At 53.0% G+C, this 18,601-nt stretch overlaps 1 protein-coding gene across 1 annotated transcript in view; it reads right to left on the bottom strand.

Annotated features, from left to right (window-relative positions):
* Nucleotides 1-18,601, bottom strand: part of LOC140386562 (urokinase plasminogen activator surface receptor-like) — a 107,716-nt gene that overhangs the window by 32,957 nt on the left and 56,158 nt on the right. The window contains exon 6 of the mRNA XM_072468985.1: nt 17,398-17,460. Coding sequence (XP_072325086.1) covers nt 17,398-17,460 — 63 coding nt within the window. The remainder of the gene's footprint in view (nt 1-17,397; nt 17,461-18,601) is intronic.

Here is an 18,601-nt window from a genome sequence, read left to right as displayed (position 1 = left end):
CACAATGATGCGGCCGACCCTATCTGACGGACTCTGGTAAACCACTGTGTTCCTGTATTAAGGGTTGTACGGTAGAACCTGCACTACAGGTTCACCTGGGTCCCTGCGTGCTAGCTCCGCCCAGGAGCCGGGTTATAAATATGCATGGCCTTCAACTCGCAGCCATTTCGTCAGCTGCTGTGGGAGGCCACACATCAGGTACTAATAAAGCCTCAGTTTGAATTCAACTTCGTCTCCAGCCAAATTGATCGTGCCTCAATTTATTAGTATCTGATTCAGAAGATGGACCTCCGGATTAAACCAGATCGACTGCAGTTGGATCCAAACGCAAGCGACGCCAGAAAGGACTTTCAGCACTGGCTAGCTTGTTTTGAAGCGTATATCAACGCGGCGCCGACCCCTGTTCCAGAGGCTCAGAAGATTCAAATCTTGTACTCGACTCAACTCTAAAATCTTCCCGCTGATCCAGGATGTGCCCAATTACGCTGACGCTATGACTCGACTCAAAGAGAGTTATGAGCAGAAGACGAACACGCTCTTCGCCAGACACGAGCTCGCAAAGCGTACTCAACTACCTGGTGAGTCAATCGAGGACTTCTGGAGGGCCCTGATCCCACTAGTTTGGGATTGTGACTGCCAGGACGTTACAGCTAAGGAGCACTCAGATCTCCTTATGAGGGACGCTTTTGTAACTGGGATTGGGTCCGATGTTATCAGGCAGCGGCTCCTAGAAGGGGCCACGCGCGACCTCGCAGAGAATAAAACTCTAGCGTTTTCCATGACGGTCGCCCTGCGCAATGTCCAGTCCTATGCCCCCAACCGCGCGGCCCACTCCTCCTACGCTTCATGGGCGCCACAGGCAGCCGCCCCAGCGGGGGCGCTACCCACCCAGTACGCCTGCGCTACGCGCCAGCCGCTGATCTCCGGGGGGGGTCCCGATGCTATTTTTGTGGCCAACAAAGACACCCCCGCCAACGCTGCCCGGCCCGCGCTGCCCTTTGTAAGGCCTGCGGGAAGAAGGGCCACTATGCAGCGGTGTGCCAGGCCCGCTCAGTGGCAGCGGTCGCCCCCCCCCCACCCCCCCCCCGGTCACGGACAATGGGCGCCGCCATCCTCCCCTCCTCCCCAGGCCACATGCGAGCATTGAGCGCCGCCATCTTCACGCTCGCTCCAGGCCCACTCAGCGACAGCGGTTGCCTTCACCCCCCCCGGCCACGGACAATGGGCGCCACTATCCTCCCCTCCTCCCAGGCCACGTGCGGGCAATGGGCGCCGCCATCTTCTCCCCCGCACAACACATGCGTTTCATGGGTGCCGCCATCTTGCTCCACCCTCGCAACGTGCGTTCCATGGGCGCCGCCATTTTGTGACCCCCAGGATCGAGGCACCGGCATCTTGTCCACCCCGCAGCACACGGAGACCAACGGCGTTTCAGGACCCCGATGCAGCGGCCACCTAACTACCCGACGATCAACCATGACTTGCATCCATGGTAATCAACCAGTCCAGACCACGCACTCTGACCAATGCATCCACCAGCGTGAAAGTCAACGGCCACGTGACCTCCTGCCTACTGGACCCCGGGAGCACCAAGAGCTTTGTACATCCAAATACGGGAAGGCGCTGCCCCCTTAAGGTACACCCTACCAATCAAAGTATCTCCCTGACCTCCGGATCCCATCGCGTAGCGATCCGGGGGTACTGCACGGTCACGCTCACAGTCCAAGGCGTAGAGTTCCACGGTTTTCGCCTCTATGTCCTCCCTAACCTCTGCGCTGCACTTATCCTTGGCCTGGATTTTCAGTGCAACCTCCAGAGCCTGGCCCTTAAATTCGGTAGACCCTTACCACCCCTCACTGTGTGCGGCCTCGCAACCCTAAAGGTCGATCCTCCTTCCCTCTTTGCCAATCTAACTCCAGATTGCAACCCCGTTGCCACCAGGAGCAGACGGTACAGCACCCAGGATAAGGCCTTCATCAGGTCCGAGGTCCAGTGGTTGCTTCAGGAGGGAGTCAACGAGGCCAGCAACAGGCCCTGGAGAGCTCAAGTGGTAGTGGATAAGTCTGGGTAGAAACATCGAATGGTCGTGGACTACAGCCAGACCATCAACAGGTACACGTAGCTCGACGCGTACCCCCTCCCACGCATATCTGACATGGTTAACCAGATTGCACAGTACCGGGTCTTCTCAACGATGGACCTGAAATCCACTTACCACCAGCTCCCCATCCGTAAATCGGACCTGCCATACACCGCCTTCGAGGCAGACGGCCGGCTATATCACTTCCTTAGGGTCCCCTTTGGCGTCACCAATGGGGTTTCGGTCTTCCAAAGGGAGATGGACCGAATGGTCGACCGGTACGGCTTGCGGTCCATGTTTCCATACCTAGACAATGTGACAATCTGCGGCCATGGTCAGCAGGACCACGACGCCAACCTCGCTAAATTTCTCCGCACCGCCACTCTCCTCAACCTCGCGTATAACAAGGAGAAGCATGTGTTCCGTACAAACCGCTTAGCCATCCTCGGCTACGTGGTCCAGAACGGAGTTCTGGGGCCCGATCCCGACCGCATGCGCCCCCTCATGGAGCTTCCCCTCCCCCACTGCCCCAAGGCCCTCAAACGCTGCCTGGGGCTCTTCTCGTATTACGCTCAGTGGGTCTCAAACTATGCGGACAAGGCGCACCCACTCATACAGTCCACTCATTTCCCCCTGACGGCCGAGGCCCAACAGGCTTTCGCCCAGATCAGAGCTGATATTGCCAAGGCCACAATGCACGCTGTAGACGAAACTCTTCCTTTCCAAGTAGAAAGCGATGCACCGGACGTCGCCCTTGCCGCCACCCTCAACCAGGCAGGCAGGCCCGTGGCATTCTTTTCCCGCACCCTCCATGTCTCCAAAATTCGGCACTCATCCATCGAAAAGGAGGCCCAGGCTATCGTTGAGGCTGTGTGACATTGGAGGCATTACCTGGCCGGCAGGAGATTCACTCTCTTCACTGACCAACGGTCGGTAGCCTTCATGTTCAACAACACACAGCAGGGCAAGATCAAAAATGACAAAATCTTGCGGTGGAAAATTGAGCTCTCCACCTATAACCACGAGATTAAATATCGCCCTGGCAAACTCATCGAGCCCCCAGATGCCCTATCCCGAGGTACATGTGCCAGCGCACAGGTAGACCGACTCCGGACCTGCACGACAGCCTTTGTCTCCCTGGGGTGACTCGGTTGTACCACTTCATTAAGGCACAAAATTTGCCCTAGTCCGTCGAGGAAGTGAGGACGATCACCAAGGACTGCCAGGTCTGTGCGGAGTGCAAACCGCACTTCTACCGGCCGGACCACGCGCATCTGGTGAAGGCCTCCCGCCCCATTGAACGCCTCAGCGTGGATTTCAAAGGCCCCCTCCCCTCCTCCGACCGACACACGTATTTCCTCAGTGTGATCGATGAATACTCCAGTTTTCCCTTCGCCATCCCAGACCCCGACATGACGTCTGCCACCGTCATTAAAGCCCTTAATTCTATTTTCACTCTGTTCGGCTTCCCCGCCTACATCCACAGTGACAGGGGATCCTCATTCATGAATGATGAGCTGCGTCAGTTCCTGCTCAGCAGGGGTAACGCCTCCAGCAGAACGATGAGCTACAACCCCCGGGGAAACGGACGGGTAGAAAGGGAGAATGGGACGGTATGGAGGGCCGTCCAGCTGGCCCTACGGTCCAGAAATCTCCCGGCACGCTGCTGGCAAGAGGTCCTCCCTGGTGCACTACATTCCATTCGCTCATTACTTTGCACTGCTACTAACAGTACACCGAATGAACGCCTTTTTGCCTTCCCCAGGAAGTCCACATCCAGGGTATCACTCCCAACTTGGCTCACAGCTCCGGGAACCGTGCTTCTCCGTAAACATGTGCGGCTCCACAAGGCGGACCCGTTGGTGGAAAGGGTGCACCTGCTCCACGCTAACCCACAGTATGCGTACGTGGCTTTCCCCGACGGCCGCCAGGATACCGTCTCCCTCCGGTCCCTGGCACCAGCAGGTTCCACCCCCGCAACGCCCCCGTGAAACCCTCCCCTCCCCCGCCGCCCCCATCACCCCCGCTAGGACTGTCCGTCCTCCCCCTGCCCACCCCCATTGATGAAGAGGATTTCGGCACGCTCCCAGAGTCAACTTCGACCACGACAGCACCAACATCGCCGACTCCACTTCGTCGATCCCAGAGGACGATCAAGGCGCCGGACCGGCTGAACCTCTGACCGGCCCACCGGATGACCAGAGACATTTTCTTTTTCACTGTTCTGTAAATATTAAAGATTGCGAATTGTATATAGTTCTCCACCACCCCCGCCGGACTCAATTTTAACAGGGGGCGAATGTGGTAACCACTGTGTTCCTATATTAAGGGTTGTACGGTAGAACCTGCACTACAGGTTCATCTGGGCCTCTGCATGCTAGCTCCGTTCAGGAGCCGGGTTATAAATATGCGTGGCCTTCAGCTCGCAGCCATTTTGTCAGCTGCTGTACAAGGCCACACATCAGATACTAATAAAGCCTCAGTTTGAATTCAACTTCGTCTCCAGCCAAATTGATCGTGCCTCACGGACACTGGAGGGCGCCCACAGAGAGGTCCAGACACCTGAAATGCATTTTGAGCACGCCAAAGCACCTCTCTATCACACCCCGTGTCGCTGCATGGGCATCATTGTAGCTGTTCTCCGCGTCATTCTGTGGCCTCCGTATAGGCGTCATCAGCCACGACCGCAACGGGTAGCCCCTGTCGCCCAGCAACCAGCCCCTCAGCCGGGAGTGCGTCCCTCGTACATGCTGGGGATGTAAGACCGCGACAACACGTATGAGTCATGTACACTTCCCGGGTACCGGGCGCAGACGTGCACGATAATCATGCGGTGATCGCAGGCCACCTGGATGTTCATGGAATAGGTCCCCTTCCTATTGGTGAACACGGCCCTGTTATCTGCAGCTTGCCGCACGGCGAAGTGCATCCCATCGATCACGCCCTGGACCATGGGAAACCCGGCCACGGCAGAGAAGCCCACGGCCCGGGCATCTTGGCTGGCCCAGTCCACAGGGAAGCGGATGTAGTGGTCCGCAATGGCATATAGGGCGTCTGTCACTGCCCGGATGCACCGGTGCACCGATGTCTGCGAGATGCTGGGCAGTTCCCCACCTGGCGTCTGGAATGACCCCGTGGCATAAAAGTTCAGGGCCACCGTTACCTTGACGGACATGGGGAGAGTGTCCCCCCCACCCCCCAGTGCCACGCGGTGCCAGGTGTGCCAACAGGTGGCAGATGTGTGCCACGGTTTCCCGGCTCATCCGGAGTCTCCTCCTGCATTCCCGGTCTGTGAGGTCCTGGTACGACAACCGGGGCCGGTACACACGGGGCCTCCTCAGGTGCCTCCGTTGCCGTGGCGCCGTGACATCCTCCTCCCCCTCCTCGTGTTCCTCCTCCACTACGTGCTCCCCCTGCTCCTCCACCTCGTCCTGTCGGGCGGGTGTCCCTCCAGCCTGGGCGGCTGCCGCCTGCCCCTCTGCGGCAGCCTGCGCCGCCTCTCTGGCATGCTCGTCCTCCTCCTCCTCCAGGGCAACATGGAGAATAGTGGCTGCCGCCACGGCGGCCAACATCGCTGGCTGATCAGAAAACATGACGGCCTGCGGGGAGGGAACGGCGACATTACATAATTGCCCGTACCCCCCCTCCCCCCAGCCAGGTGGCATGGGCTGCATGGGCGCGACTGTTGGAGGATGGCACCTGGCCAGGCGTACATATGGAACTGGCACCATTCACTGGTGTTGCCCCACCATGTCCCAAACAATTTCCCATCAACCTCCTCAATTGAAGGGATACTGCCTATAGTGAAGCAATTGCAGGGAAGGGGGTTTTGGTTAAAGCGCACTGCTCATTGAACAGCCCAGTTTGGCCTGTAAAAAAGCAAATGGTACATGACCATTGACTACAGGAAGACAAATTTGTGTATTGATAAGAAAGCCCCTTTAGTGACTGACCCTTGCACTATTTTAATGCCTTAACACCAGAACTTGAATGGTTTTCAGTTATACAATGGCCAATGGCTTTAGGTCGGTATCACTAGCACAGGAGGTACAACCATGGTTTGCTTTTGCTATTCAACAACAACAGTACAGCTGGACAAGACTACCACAGGGTTTTCATAATAACCCTACTGTGTTACAGAACCATTTCAGGGAATTGCCTGAGTTGCCCTTCAACATTATCCAGTATGTAGATGATAATCTGTTCGCCATCAATAAAGAAGAAGACCATGAGAAAGATTTATGTGTTCTTCTGGATCATTTCAGTCAGAGGGGACATAAAGCCAGCATGGCCAAAGCACAAATTGCTCAACATGAAGTTATCTACTTAGGTCAGAAGATTTCAAAGGGCAAAGAAGAACTTACCCAAGATAGAACAGAGACAATTTGGGCTGCCAAAGAGCCCACCATTGTCCAAAAACTTAGGTCTTTTTTGGGTTTGTGTAATTTTAATAGAAGTTGGATTGATTCATACTTACAGATGGCACAATTATTGAATTAGCTCTTAAAGGGAAATTGGAAATCAAAAGAGGAAATCATCCTTGCAACAGAACAGAAAAAGGCCTTTGTGAATATAAAACAGGTCTTGTGCTCAGCACCAGCTCTTAGGAATTTCAAATAGCGGGAAACCATTTACCCTATTTGTTCATGAGAAAGAAAGACAGATGACAACAATTCTAACCCAGGAACATGGAGATCAATTGGGTACTATCCAGGAAAACTGGACACTAGCCCTCGAATGATGAAGTTACCTGAGAGCCATGCAGCCCACGTGTCGGGCCGTAACGGCTACTGCAAGCATTGTCCTAGACCAAAAATTGACTATTAAATGCCCTCATACAGTTCATGCATTACTCTCAATGAATAGAGTCACACAAGTCACCACAGCCAGATTGACCAGGTCGGCAGCAGTTTTGGAAGCCCCTAACCTGCATTTCCAAAAGGCAAGCCTGGTAAACCCATCATTTATGCTCCCGCTTCCCAAGGAGCAAAAGGGAGGAGGAGGAGAATGACTGTGTTGAGATCACAGAGGAAATGGAGGAGGTGTGCCTGTCAGAAGAAGCTCCATTACAAAACTTAGACTTAGTTTTGTTTACAGACGAGTCCTCTTTTGTTGAAAATGGCATTCGGAAAGCAGAATGGGCACTCACAAGCCCGTACACCATTATGGCAAAGGGAAGTTTCCCCTCGGGTCAGCAGCCCAATCAGCTGAATAAAGGATCCTAGCCGAAGCATGTTGTGTGGCAAAAGACCAAACAGCTAATATCTATACAGACTCGAGGTGTGGAATATCTCATGACTTTGGTCAAGTATGGAAGAAAAGAAGATTCCTCACCCCACAGGAACATCTATTCAAAATGGCAACGAGGTACGCGATCTACTAGAATATTTAAAATTACCAAAAGAAGTGGCCATTCTGAAATGTTAGGCCCACGCTAAAGAGCACACCACAGAAGCACAAGGAAACACCTTTTTAGACCAGGCAGCGAAAGAAGCCATCTCACAATGCAATTCTCCAGAGGAACCGAAGCAATTCTATCGACTCAGAGCACGCAGGCTGCTACAAGGTCTACGTAAAATGCAGAGTGAGTTTTCATGAGAAGTAAAATGGACATGGATGGAAGCAGGTATAAAACTCTGTGAGGATGGCATTGGGAGACAAGTAGAGACCAACAGACCAGTGACACCACAGTCACTGATGCCCTATTTGGCCCAACAGATCCATTCTGTTGAGGGCAGCACGGTAGCATGGTGGTTAGCACAATTGCTTCACAGCTCCAGGGTCCCAGGTTCGATTCCCGGCTTGGTCCACTGTCTGCGCGGAGTCTGCACGTTCTCCCCATGTGTGCGTGGGTTTCCTCCGGGTGCTCCGGTTTCCTCCCACAGTCCAAAGATGTGCAGGTTAGATGGATTGGCCATGCTAAATTGCCCTTAAGTGTTCAAAATTGCCCTTAGTGTTGGGTGGGGTTACTGGGTTATGGGGATAGGGTGGAGGTGTGGGCTTGGGTAGGGTGCTCTTTCCAAGAGCCGGTGCAGACTCGATGGGCCGAATGGCCTCCTTCTGCACTGTAAATTCTATGATTCATGGAGGCACCTGGCCCCTCACAGATGTTGGCTCCATTCTAGACAAACTGGTGGGGTCAAGGATTCAAGAAACATGTCCAGGCAGTAGCAGATCATTGCATCACCTGTCAGAAGATCAATTCAGGACCTATACCATCCGTGCCTCAGTTTTGAGCTCCTGCCCTGCAGGACTATTCCAGCATTCACAGGTCGATTGCATTATCCTTCATCCATGTCAGGGATACACTGATATCTTGGTAATAGTGGACAGGTTTTCCAGATGAGTAGAGGGCATCCCGGCCAGAAGAGCGACAGCTAGCCACACAGATAAGGTTCTCTGCAAAGACCTGAATTCTCCATTCTGGAGACTAAGTGTTGACACCATCGTGAAAACGGTGGAGTTTCAAGACGGCGTGATCGGGTCCACAGCTGCAGCGATTCAACCGCTCCCAAGGGGCTAGCACGGGCGCATCGTGAAACTCAACACACTGGGTTTTTTAATATAAATTTCGAGTACCCAATTATTTTTCCAATTAAGGGGCAATTTAGTGTGGCCAATCCACCTAATCTGCACATTTTTGGGTTGTGGGGGCGAAACCCGCGTAGACGCGGGGAGAATGTGCAAACTCCACACGGCCAGTAAACGAGGGCCAGGATTTGAACCCGAGCCCTCACCGCCATAGTACCAGTGCTAACCATGTGCCACATGCCGCCCCTCTCAACACACTGTTAACGGACTGGTGGTTCTTTGATTGACCAGACCAAGCGGCTGCACATACTCCATTCTCCCCCTCCCACACACAAGCGTGCAGCCAACATGGCCCCAAGGAGTGCAGCGCCACACTTCCGGGACGCCGAACTGCGAACCCTCTGGTGCTGTACCCCGGGATGGGCTGGAAGTCATCAGGCGCCATTGTTCACCGTGCCTGGGTGGAGGCGGGAACCGACGTCAGCGACGTCAGGGGGGTGGCCCGGACTGGAGGCCAGTGCAGGAAGAAACTGCACGACCTCCTCAGGGTGCCCAGGGTGAGTACCCAGCGCTGTGCCCCTGGCACAAACCCCCCTAGCCCCTCACACACATTAGACCTGGACCCCCCCCCCCCCCCCCCCAAGTGGGATGTCCGGACCCTCACCCTGCCCCACATGGCTACACCCATGCCAGCTGCAATGGCCGGGTGCCCTGGCCACTGATGCCAACAGATACCCAACCCCTGGGCTGCAAGCGCAGGACCGTCCAACACTGTTGCTGTTTGCCCCCCACCTCCTGCAGGACAAGGCCGCGCATAACTGCTGGGAGCGGGAGAAGACCGGTGGGCGACCACCAAACCTGCGTCCCCTCACCGTGCCCGAGCAGAGGGCACTAGACACTGCTGGCGGACCGGAGGAGAGGGAGGACATCGACGCAGAGGTCGGAGGCGCGCCACGAAATGAGACCCCTGCCTGGTAGCGGATCCCCACAACAAATGTGTGCCCACCCCAACCCCCCTCATCCAGACTACAATCCCCCTCACCCCACACTCAAACCGCCTCACACCAGCCCTCACCACCTCACCCCCGTCCCGCTGTCGAACCATACATGCCGTCTTGTGTCTTACAGGACCAGCCGGGAATGGTCCCGGCTCACCCGGGGTCCCCCGCCCACAGCCAGTGGCAGAACCGGTGCCCCCAAGACAGCCGAGCACCGACGGGGAGAGCAGCCCAGGACACCACAGAGTTTGGGTCAGAGGAGGACACTGACTTTTCGTCACAGCTATCTCCAACACTATCCACCATCTCAGAGACTATCACCTCGGTTGGGCAAATAAGTGAAGATGCTCCTGGGATACTCACTGTTTGCACCACACAGTCGGTCCGGTACAGCAGATGGAGGTACTAGCAGCCGAGGGGTCGGACGGTCAGGGGGGCAGTCCGGCCCCAGCAACAGCTGTCGCCCAGACGGGTCGCAGGCTCCTGGAAGATCCAGTCCCACCCATAGTTCCGGTGCACTCAGAGACCCAGGGACAAGAGCAGGGATGCACCTGCAGGGGCAGGTGGAGGAATCCATCCACTTGCAGGAGCACGAAGTGGTGCCGGTTATGCGTGCCACCCAGGCTGAAACCGAACGGGTGGAGTCCGCAGTGGAGGTAATGGGGGCGACGGTTTTGGACATGGGTCAGCATGTGTAGGCAGGGGCTGTGGCCCAGGACAGCGCTGTCCTCTCACAGGCAACCAGCTGGAGATTGCAGCAGCGCTCCTCAAAGTGGCCGAGTCAAAGCTGGCCGAGTCAAAGCTGGCCATGGCTGAGAGCATTGGCGGCATTGCCCAGGCGTTGGACGGCATCGCACAGACACAAAGGGGGGTACCAGTTAGTTCAGACTCAGACAACAGGGGCGTCATTCTCCGACCCCCCGCCGGGTCGGAGAATCGCCGGGGGCTGGCGTGAATCCCGCCCCCGCCGGTTGCCGAAGTCTCCGGCACCGGATATTCGGCGGGGGCGGGAATCGGGCCGCGCCGGTTGGCGGGCCCCCCCGCTGGATTCTCCAGCCGGATGGGCCGAAGTCCCGCCAATAAATTGCCTGTCCCGCCGGCGTGGATTAAACCACCTTTTGAACGGCGGGACAAGGCGGCGTGGGCGGGCTCCGGGGTCCTGGGGGGGGGGTGCGGGGCGATCTGGCCCCGGGGGGTGCCCCCACGGTGGCCTGGCCCGCGATCGGGGCCCACAGATTCGCGGGCGGGCCTGTGCCGTGGGGGCACTCTTTCCCTTCCGCCTCCGCCACGGTCTCCACCATGGCGGAGGCGGAAGAGACTCCCTCCACTGCGCATGCGCGGGAAACTGTCAGCGGCCGCTGACGCTCCCGCGCATGTGCCGCCCGGAGATGTCATTTCCGCGCCAGCTGGCGGGGCAACAAAGGCCGTTTCCGCCAGCTGGCGGGGCGGAAATTCCTCTGGCGCCAGCCTAGCCCCTCAATGTTGAGGCTCCGCCCCCAAAAGATGCGGAGCATTCCGCACCTTTGGGACGGCGCGATGCCCGTCTGATTGGCGCCGTTTTGGGCGCCAGTCGGCGGACATCGCGCCTTTTCGGGAGAATTTCGCCCCAGAACCCACTTTACAGGCGCTATTTGCAGAGAAGTCTGTAGACTATTGAATATCCAGTGGGAATTATATTGCCCTTACCATCCTCAATCTTCAGGACAAGTGGAACGCACAAACCCGACCTTGAAAAAGCGATTATCAAACTATCAGCAAGGAGGAATGCCTGGCCTCAAGCCTTACCTTTGGTCTTGTGCAGTATCAGAGCAACACCAAACAGAACCACGGACTTGAGTCCATTTGAAGAAATTACAGGCAGGCCCATGTCCTTACCAGGGACTGTTGACTTACGAAAAGCTAATTGTCATTTGATGAGTGATGCATTACTCAAATATTGTCAGGATCTAACAAATGAGGCCTGTTCTGCTTCCTTAGAGGTATCGGCAGAGTGGGGTGACCCTCCTGAAGGTGGGCAAGACCTCATGCCAGAAGTTAAAGTCTACGTTAAGACATTTCAGAAGGGACATTGGGGTCCAGGTGGGAGGGACCCTATCAGGTGCAGCTCACAACCCCAGCGGGTGTGAAGGTCCAAGGAAAGAAGTCCTGGATCCATGCCTCACATGTTAAAGGCGCTCTTTATGATTAAGATTAATTCCTGTAAAATGTTTGCCACTTTTTTGAATTTTGGTCGTCTTTTTAGCTTAACAGACCACGGCCAACCCACAAAGGCTCACAAGGAGTTAAATGATAACACTTTTCTTTATATGTCCAAGGTGTATGCCAAAGATTTTAATGTTTCTAAATGTTGTGTAAGTATCATGATCCCCACCCACTCAGGGGAAGGTATTCCCTTTTTGTCTATTCCTTTTAAAACTTCGGAAACTGCAGAATGGTATATTTTTCAAAGTATTGCCAGTTCTTCCCAAGCTCATGAGGGAGCTAATACATGCAGGGGGATCAAAACTCGGGTTTACATGAGAAAGAGGGTTCAGTTATGGAGGTCTGCAGGTTACCAGCTCACCTTTTCAGGGTGGTGTCAACCCAATTACGACAGGGACTAGAATCCTCCCTATATAAACCTCTCAACAACCTTCATTCAGGAGGGATCAGTTTGTTTGACAAGTTATCACCCTAAGGGATTGGAAATGGGATATAGTAATTGCACCCACGGCTTTTTATTTTAACAAACATTTTTTGAGGTATTTTTGGTGTAAAAGCAACAGCAAAACAGACAATGTACATGAAACCATAAACAGTGCAAAAACCTTTTACCTTTCGTACAGGTCCCACCCTTATTACCCCCTGACTCTAACCTAAAGTGAACCTCTCAAGGCGAACTTAATTTTCTCCATACAGAGAAAGCTCGCCATGTCCGATAGTCAGGTCTCCGACTTCGGGGACTTTGGCTCCCTCCGTGCCAAAAGTATCCATCTCCGGGCTACCAGGGAAGCAAAGGCCAAAACATCTGCCTCTTTCTCCTCCTGGATTCCCGGATCTTCCGACACCCCAAAAATCGCCACCTCTGAACCCAGCGCAACTCTTGTTTTTAAAACCTTGGACATGACGTCCGCAAACCCCTGCCAAAATCCCCAAAGCTTTGGACATGTCCAAAACATGTGGACATGGGGCGGGATTCTTCAGAAACCGGCGGGGCGGGCAACTCCGGCGCGAAGGAGTGGCGTGAACCACTCCGGCGTCGGTCCGCCCCAAAGGTGCGGAATCCTCCGCACCTTCAGAGGCTATGCCAGCGCCGGACTGGCCAGCCGGCGCGGAACGGGCTTGGCTCCACGCCAACTGGTGCCAAAGGGCCTCCACCAGCGGCGCGAGTTGGCACATGCGTGGGAGCACCAGCGTGTGCTGGCGTCATCCCAGCGCATGCGCAGGGGGGTTCATCTCCGCGGCGGCCATCACAGACCGGTACACCAGCTGTTGCGGAGGAATAGAGTGTCCCCATGGCACAGGCCCGCCCGTGGATCGATGAACTCCGATCACGGGCCAGCTGGGCTCCGATCACGGGCCAGGCCACCATGGGGGCACCCCCTGGGGCCAAATCCCCCCGCGCCCCCCCCCCCCCCCCCCCCCCCCCCCGAGGACCCTCGAGGCCGCCCGCGGAGCCAGGTCCGACCGGTACATATCTGTCGTAACATAGGCTGGCGGGACCCGCCAAAACGGGCGGCCCCCATTCGCCAGCCAGTGGGAGCGGGATTCATGTTGCCCCCCGGCGATTCTCCGACCTGGTGGGGGGGGGGGGTCGGAGAATCCCGCCCATGGTTCGCTGGTCCTCCCGCGCATTTTGTGCACTTGTCCTCCACCCCAAAGAATCTGCTCATCCGGGCCACTGTCATGTGTGCCCGGTGCACTGCTATTTTAATATAAGCAGGGCTTATTAATGTACTCCCACATTAATGGAGGCCGCCCTCGGTTCCTCCCTATTGACAGGCCTGCACAATTGGTGGGAATTTTTCAGACCTTTAGTACCCAGAGGATGTTGCTCATTTCACCTTTTATCAGGGCATTTATTTTGTTTGTAACCACAGAGCCTACCCTTGGCTTCCACGTTTTTGGTCAGGACCATGTTAGAGTCATAGAATTTACACTGCAGAAGGAGGCCATTCAGCCCATCGACTCTACACCAGCCCTTGATAAAGCACCCTACTTAAGCCCACACCTTCACCCAATCCCCATATGCCCAACTAGCCTTTGGACACTAAGGGGCAATTTAGCATGGCCAATCCACCTAACCTGCACATTTTTGGACTGTGGGAAGAAACCGGAGGACCCGGAGGAAACCCACACAGACACGGGGAGAAAGTACAAACTCCACACAGACAGTCACCCGAGGCCAGAATTGAACCCGAGTCACTTGAGCTGTGAGGCTAGCTACTGTGTCACCATGCCACCTTTATCTGGAGTATGTGATACTCGCTATTCGTCATTTCCCTTCTCTGCCAGAGTTAACAGGGGTAAGAAGTAAACCTGCCATTACTGCACGAGATAGATTTCTTGCTCACTTCATTCCTTTGTTATTGGGATGCCAAGGTAGCCAGAGAGTTTAATAAGATGACAGTCATCATAGAAAAGGTAGCCAATGACACCTCCATAGCCCTGTTCAAGATTTCCGCTGAAGTGCTAGCTATCCATACTGTGGCCTTGCAAAATCGAATGGCTATTGCTTATATTCTTGTCGAGAAAGGTGGGACATGTGGTTGATTGGATCAGTATGTTGTACTAATATTCCAGATAACTCCAAATAGATTACTGATTTGGCAAAACACATTCAGAATGAGGTTGAAAAACTCAAGCAACCCGTGTCCAACTCCCTTTGGGGGTTGGGCTATTGGGTGACTAGGGTTCTTGCAAGCCTCAGTGGTGCAAGGTTTGATCATGTTCTTTGTAGTTATTTTTGCTATGTATGTTATCTTTTGTACAACTAAGTGTAGCTGAAAAAAAATGTCAAGAAGTCCTGAAACAGTACATATATGTTAATTTAGACAAATACCTTTGCAAGATATAGATGGTTCTTACTACTAGCTTACGACTAACATTAAATGCTTGTAGAATTGTCATTCCAGTGTTGAAGGCTGTTCCTAAACAAAGGGGCCATCAAAGACAACTGTGAATGTGTTTCTTTTAGCTTTTATTTCTTTATTGTATTTTCCTTTTCACTTTACTTTTCACTTTACTCTTTCCTCTATTTTAATTGATTTGTTCTATTGGGTTTAGAATAATCAAAAGGGGGGGAATAATAGGTTATTGATTTGTTGATTCATTGGTCTATTCATGTCTTTAGGTCCTGATTGAGTGCCATGACTGTGAAAATATAGTCATTGTTGCAGAAAATGAATAAACTATTGAACCAGGGTCATGTCAGTAGAAATTCAGACATGTGTTTCAACGAATGTTTCATACAATGAATAGACCATTGTATTCCAGTGCATTTAGTAATAAGAATGTATCAAATAAGTAGTTACAGCAAGCTTAATGGCTAGCCGCGGCATGAGAGTCCCATTCCCGTAAGGCGGCGCACATAGACACTGAATTATTTCTGACGGAGACCAGTCAATCTTAAGTAGTAGCCAATATGTAATTAATAAATTGCCCTCGAAGTAACAGACATCTATTTGAACGGACCAGGAGGTCTCAGCTGAGAATTAGAAACCAATGAGAGCAATGAGGACTAGACCATAAATGAGGATTCCCTTAAGAGTAAAACTTTGTGGTCAAAGTTCATTCCTGAGTTCCTGCCTTCCTGAATTCTTGAACCATTCCATTTGTTTATTTTAAAGTGATTTATTTATGTTTTATGATTAATGAACTCTTTGCCATGTATTTGACATTTTATTTTAAGTTTTGATTTAGTTCTTATGGAAGTGTGTTGAAGTGAATAATTAGCAATAAAGTAGTATTTTGGACAACTCCAATCAACCGGACAATCGACTCCTATTAGAAGATAGAATAAGAGATCCTACAAGGCCCATTTAACCCCTTGTGCCTGTTGTACAAGAACAGGAAGAGGCCCATTCAGCCCTTCGAGCCTAATGTACAGGAACAGGAGGAGGCCCATTCAGCTCCCTCGAGCTGTTACACAGGAACAGGAGGAAGCCCATTCAGCCCTCTCGAGCCTGTTACACAAGAACAGGAGGAAGCCTATTGATCCCTCTCAAGGCTGATACACAAGAACAGGAAGAGGCCCATAACCTCCCTTGGGCCTGTTACACAGAAACAGGAGCAAGCCCATTCAGCACCCTCAAGGCTGTTACACAGGAACAGGAGGAGGCCCATTCAGCGCCCTTGAGCCTGTTACACAGGAACAGGAGGAGGCCCATTCAGCCCCCTCAAGGCTGATGCACAGGAACAGGAGAAGGCTCATTCAACCCCTCAGGGCTGTTACACAGATACAGGAGGAGGCCCAAGGCTGTTACACAGAAACAGGAGCAGGCCCAGTCAGCCCCTCAAGTCTGTTACACAGGAAGAGGAGGAGCCCATTCAGCCCCCTCGAGTGTATTACACAGGAACAGGAGGAGGCTCATTTAGCCTCTTGTTTCTGTTGCACAGGAAGAGGCCCATTCATCCCCACAAGCCTCTTGCACAGGAAAAAGAGGCGGCTCATTCAAAGCCTCAAGTGTATTACAAAAGAACAGGAGGAGGGTCACTCAACCCCTCGACGCCTGTTACACAGGAGGCCATTAAACCCCTCAGGGCTGTTACAGTGGAAGAAGAAGAGATCCATTTAACCCCATGAAGCCTGTTACACAGGGACAGGGAGTGCGAATTCAACCTATTGAGCCTGCTACACAGGAACAGGAGGAGGCCCATTCAGCCCCCTCAAGCTAGTTACACAGGAACAGGAGAAGGCCAATTCAACCCCATCAAGCTAGTTACACAGGAACAGGATGAGGCCAATTCAACCCCATCAAGCTAGTTACACAGGAACAGGAAGAGGCCAATTCAACCCCACCAAGCTAGTTACACAGGAACAGGAAGAGGCCAATTCAACCCCACCAAGCTAGTTACACAGGAACAGGAAGAGGCCAATTCAACCCCACCAAGCTAGTTACACAGGAACAGGAAGAGGCCAATTCAACCCCATCAAGCTAGTTACACAGGAACAGGAGAAGGCCAATTCAACCCCACCAGGCGAGTTACACAGGAACAGGAGAAGGCCAATTCAACCCCACCAAGCTAGTTACACAGGAACAGGAGAAGGCCAATTCAACCCCACCAGGCGAGTTACACAGGAACAGGAGAAGGCCAATTCAACCCCACCAAGCTAGTTACACAGGAACAGGAAGAGGCCAATTCAACCCCATCAAGCTAGTTACACAGGAACAGGATGAGGCCAATTCAACCCCACCAAGCTAGTTACACAGGAACAGGAAGAGGCCAATTCAACCCCATCAAGCTAGTTACACAGGAACAGGAAGAGGCCAATTCAACCCCATCAAGCTAGTTACACAGGAACAGGAGAAGGCCACTCTGTCATTCGGGACGATTACACAGGGTGAAGTGGAGACCATTCAACCCCTCGGGACTATTACACAGGAAGAAGAGGAGGCCATTCAGCACCTCCCGACTGTTACACAGGGTGAAGGAGAGACCATTCAGCCCCTCCGGGCTGTTACCCAGGACGAAGAGGAGGCCATTCAGCCCCTCGGGACTGTTACGCAGGTTGATGAGAAGGTCTGTAACTTGGACAGTCCCTGTGAATTTTGAATTTTTATTCTTAGAGTAAGAGGTTATTCTTACCTTTGCTACTGGTCGTCCTTCTGCTGCTGGACTCTGATGTCACCGGGCTACTCATTGTGATTCCTTATCAACCAATCAAGGAAGGGGGAAGAAATAACATGCTCATTAAACATAAAATGAGAGGTTGATCACCCCAGATTCATTCTAAGACACATTGAATTGGATACAGGACGTATCCAATCACAGGATCAGGGTTTGTGAATCTATAGGTGCTGTTCGAATCAGAGAGGCTTACAGCACATAAGGAGGCCTATGTGAAGATGAGGTGTGAAGTTTCAGTTGGGGCGATGGATAGTTACAAGGTAGTGAGGAAGGATCTAAAGAGAGAGCTAAGACGAGCAAGGAGGGGACAGGAGAAGTATTTGGCAGGTAGGATCAAGGAGGAGAATGCTGAGACCCAGGCTATTAGAATAGATGGCATTGAGGTACGTAGGGAAGAGGTGTTGGCAATTCTGGACAGGCTGAAAATAGATAAGTCCCCGGGGCCTGATGGGATTTATCTGGACCTTTGGCTTTGATTTTTATGTCATCATTGGCTACGGGAATAGTGCCAGAGGACTGGAGGATAGCAAATGTGGTCCCTTTGTTCAAGAAGGGGAGCAGAGACAACCCCGGCAACTATAGACCGGTGAGCCTCACGTCTGTAGTGGACAAAGTCTTGGAGGGGATTATAAGAGACAGGATTTATAATCATCTAGATAGGAATAATATGATCAGGGATAGTCAGCATGGCTTTGTGAAGGGTAGGTCATGCCTCACAAACCTTATCGAGTTCTTTGAGAAGGTGACTGAACAGGTAGACGAGGGTAGAGCAGTTGATGTGGTGTATATGGATTTCAGTAAAGCGTTTGATAAGGTTCCCCACGGTAGGCTATTGCAGAAAATACGGAGGCTGGGTATTGAGGGTGATTTAGAGATGTGGATCAGGAATTGCCTCGCTGAAAGAAGACAGAGGGTGGTGGTTGATGGGAAATGTTCAGAATGGAGTTCAGTTACAAGTGGCGTACCACAAGGATCTGTTCTGGGGCCGTTGCTGTTTGTCATTTTTATCAATGACCTAGAGAAAGGCGCAGAAGGGTGGGCGAGTAAATTTGCAGACGACACTAAAGTCGGTGGTGTTGTCGACAGTGTGGAAGGATGTAGCAGGTTACAGAGGGATATAGATAAGCTGCAGAGCTGGGCTGAGAGGTGGCAAATGGAGTTT

This window comes from Scyliorhinus torazame, chromosome 12 (genome assembly GCF_047496885.1).
Source record: "Scyliorhinus torazame isolate Kashiwa2021f chromosome 12, sScyTor2.1, whole genome shotgun sequence".
NCBI classification, from domain to species: Eukaryota; Metazoa; Chordata; class Chondrichthyes; order Carcharhiniformes; family Scyliorhinidae; genus Scyliorhinus; species Scyliorhinus torazame.
This window is presented reverse-complemented; position numbering and strand designations above follow the sequence as displayed.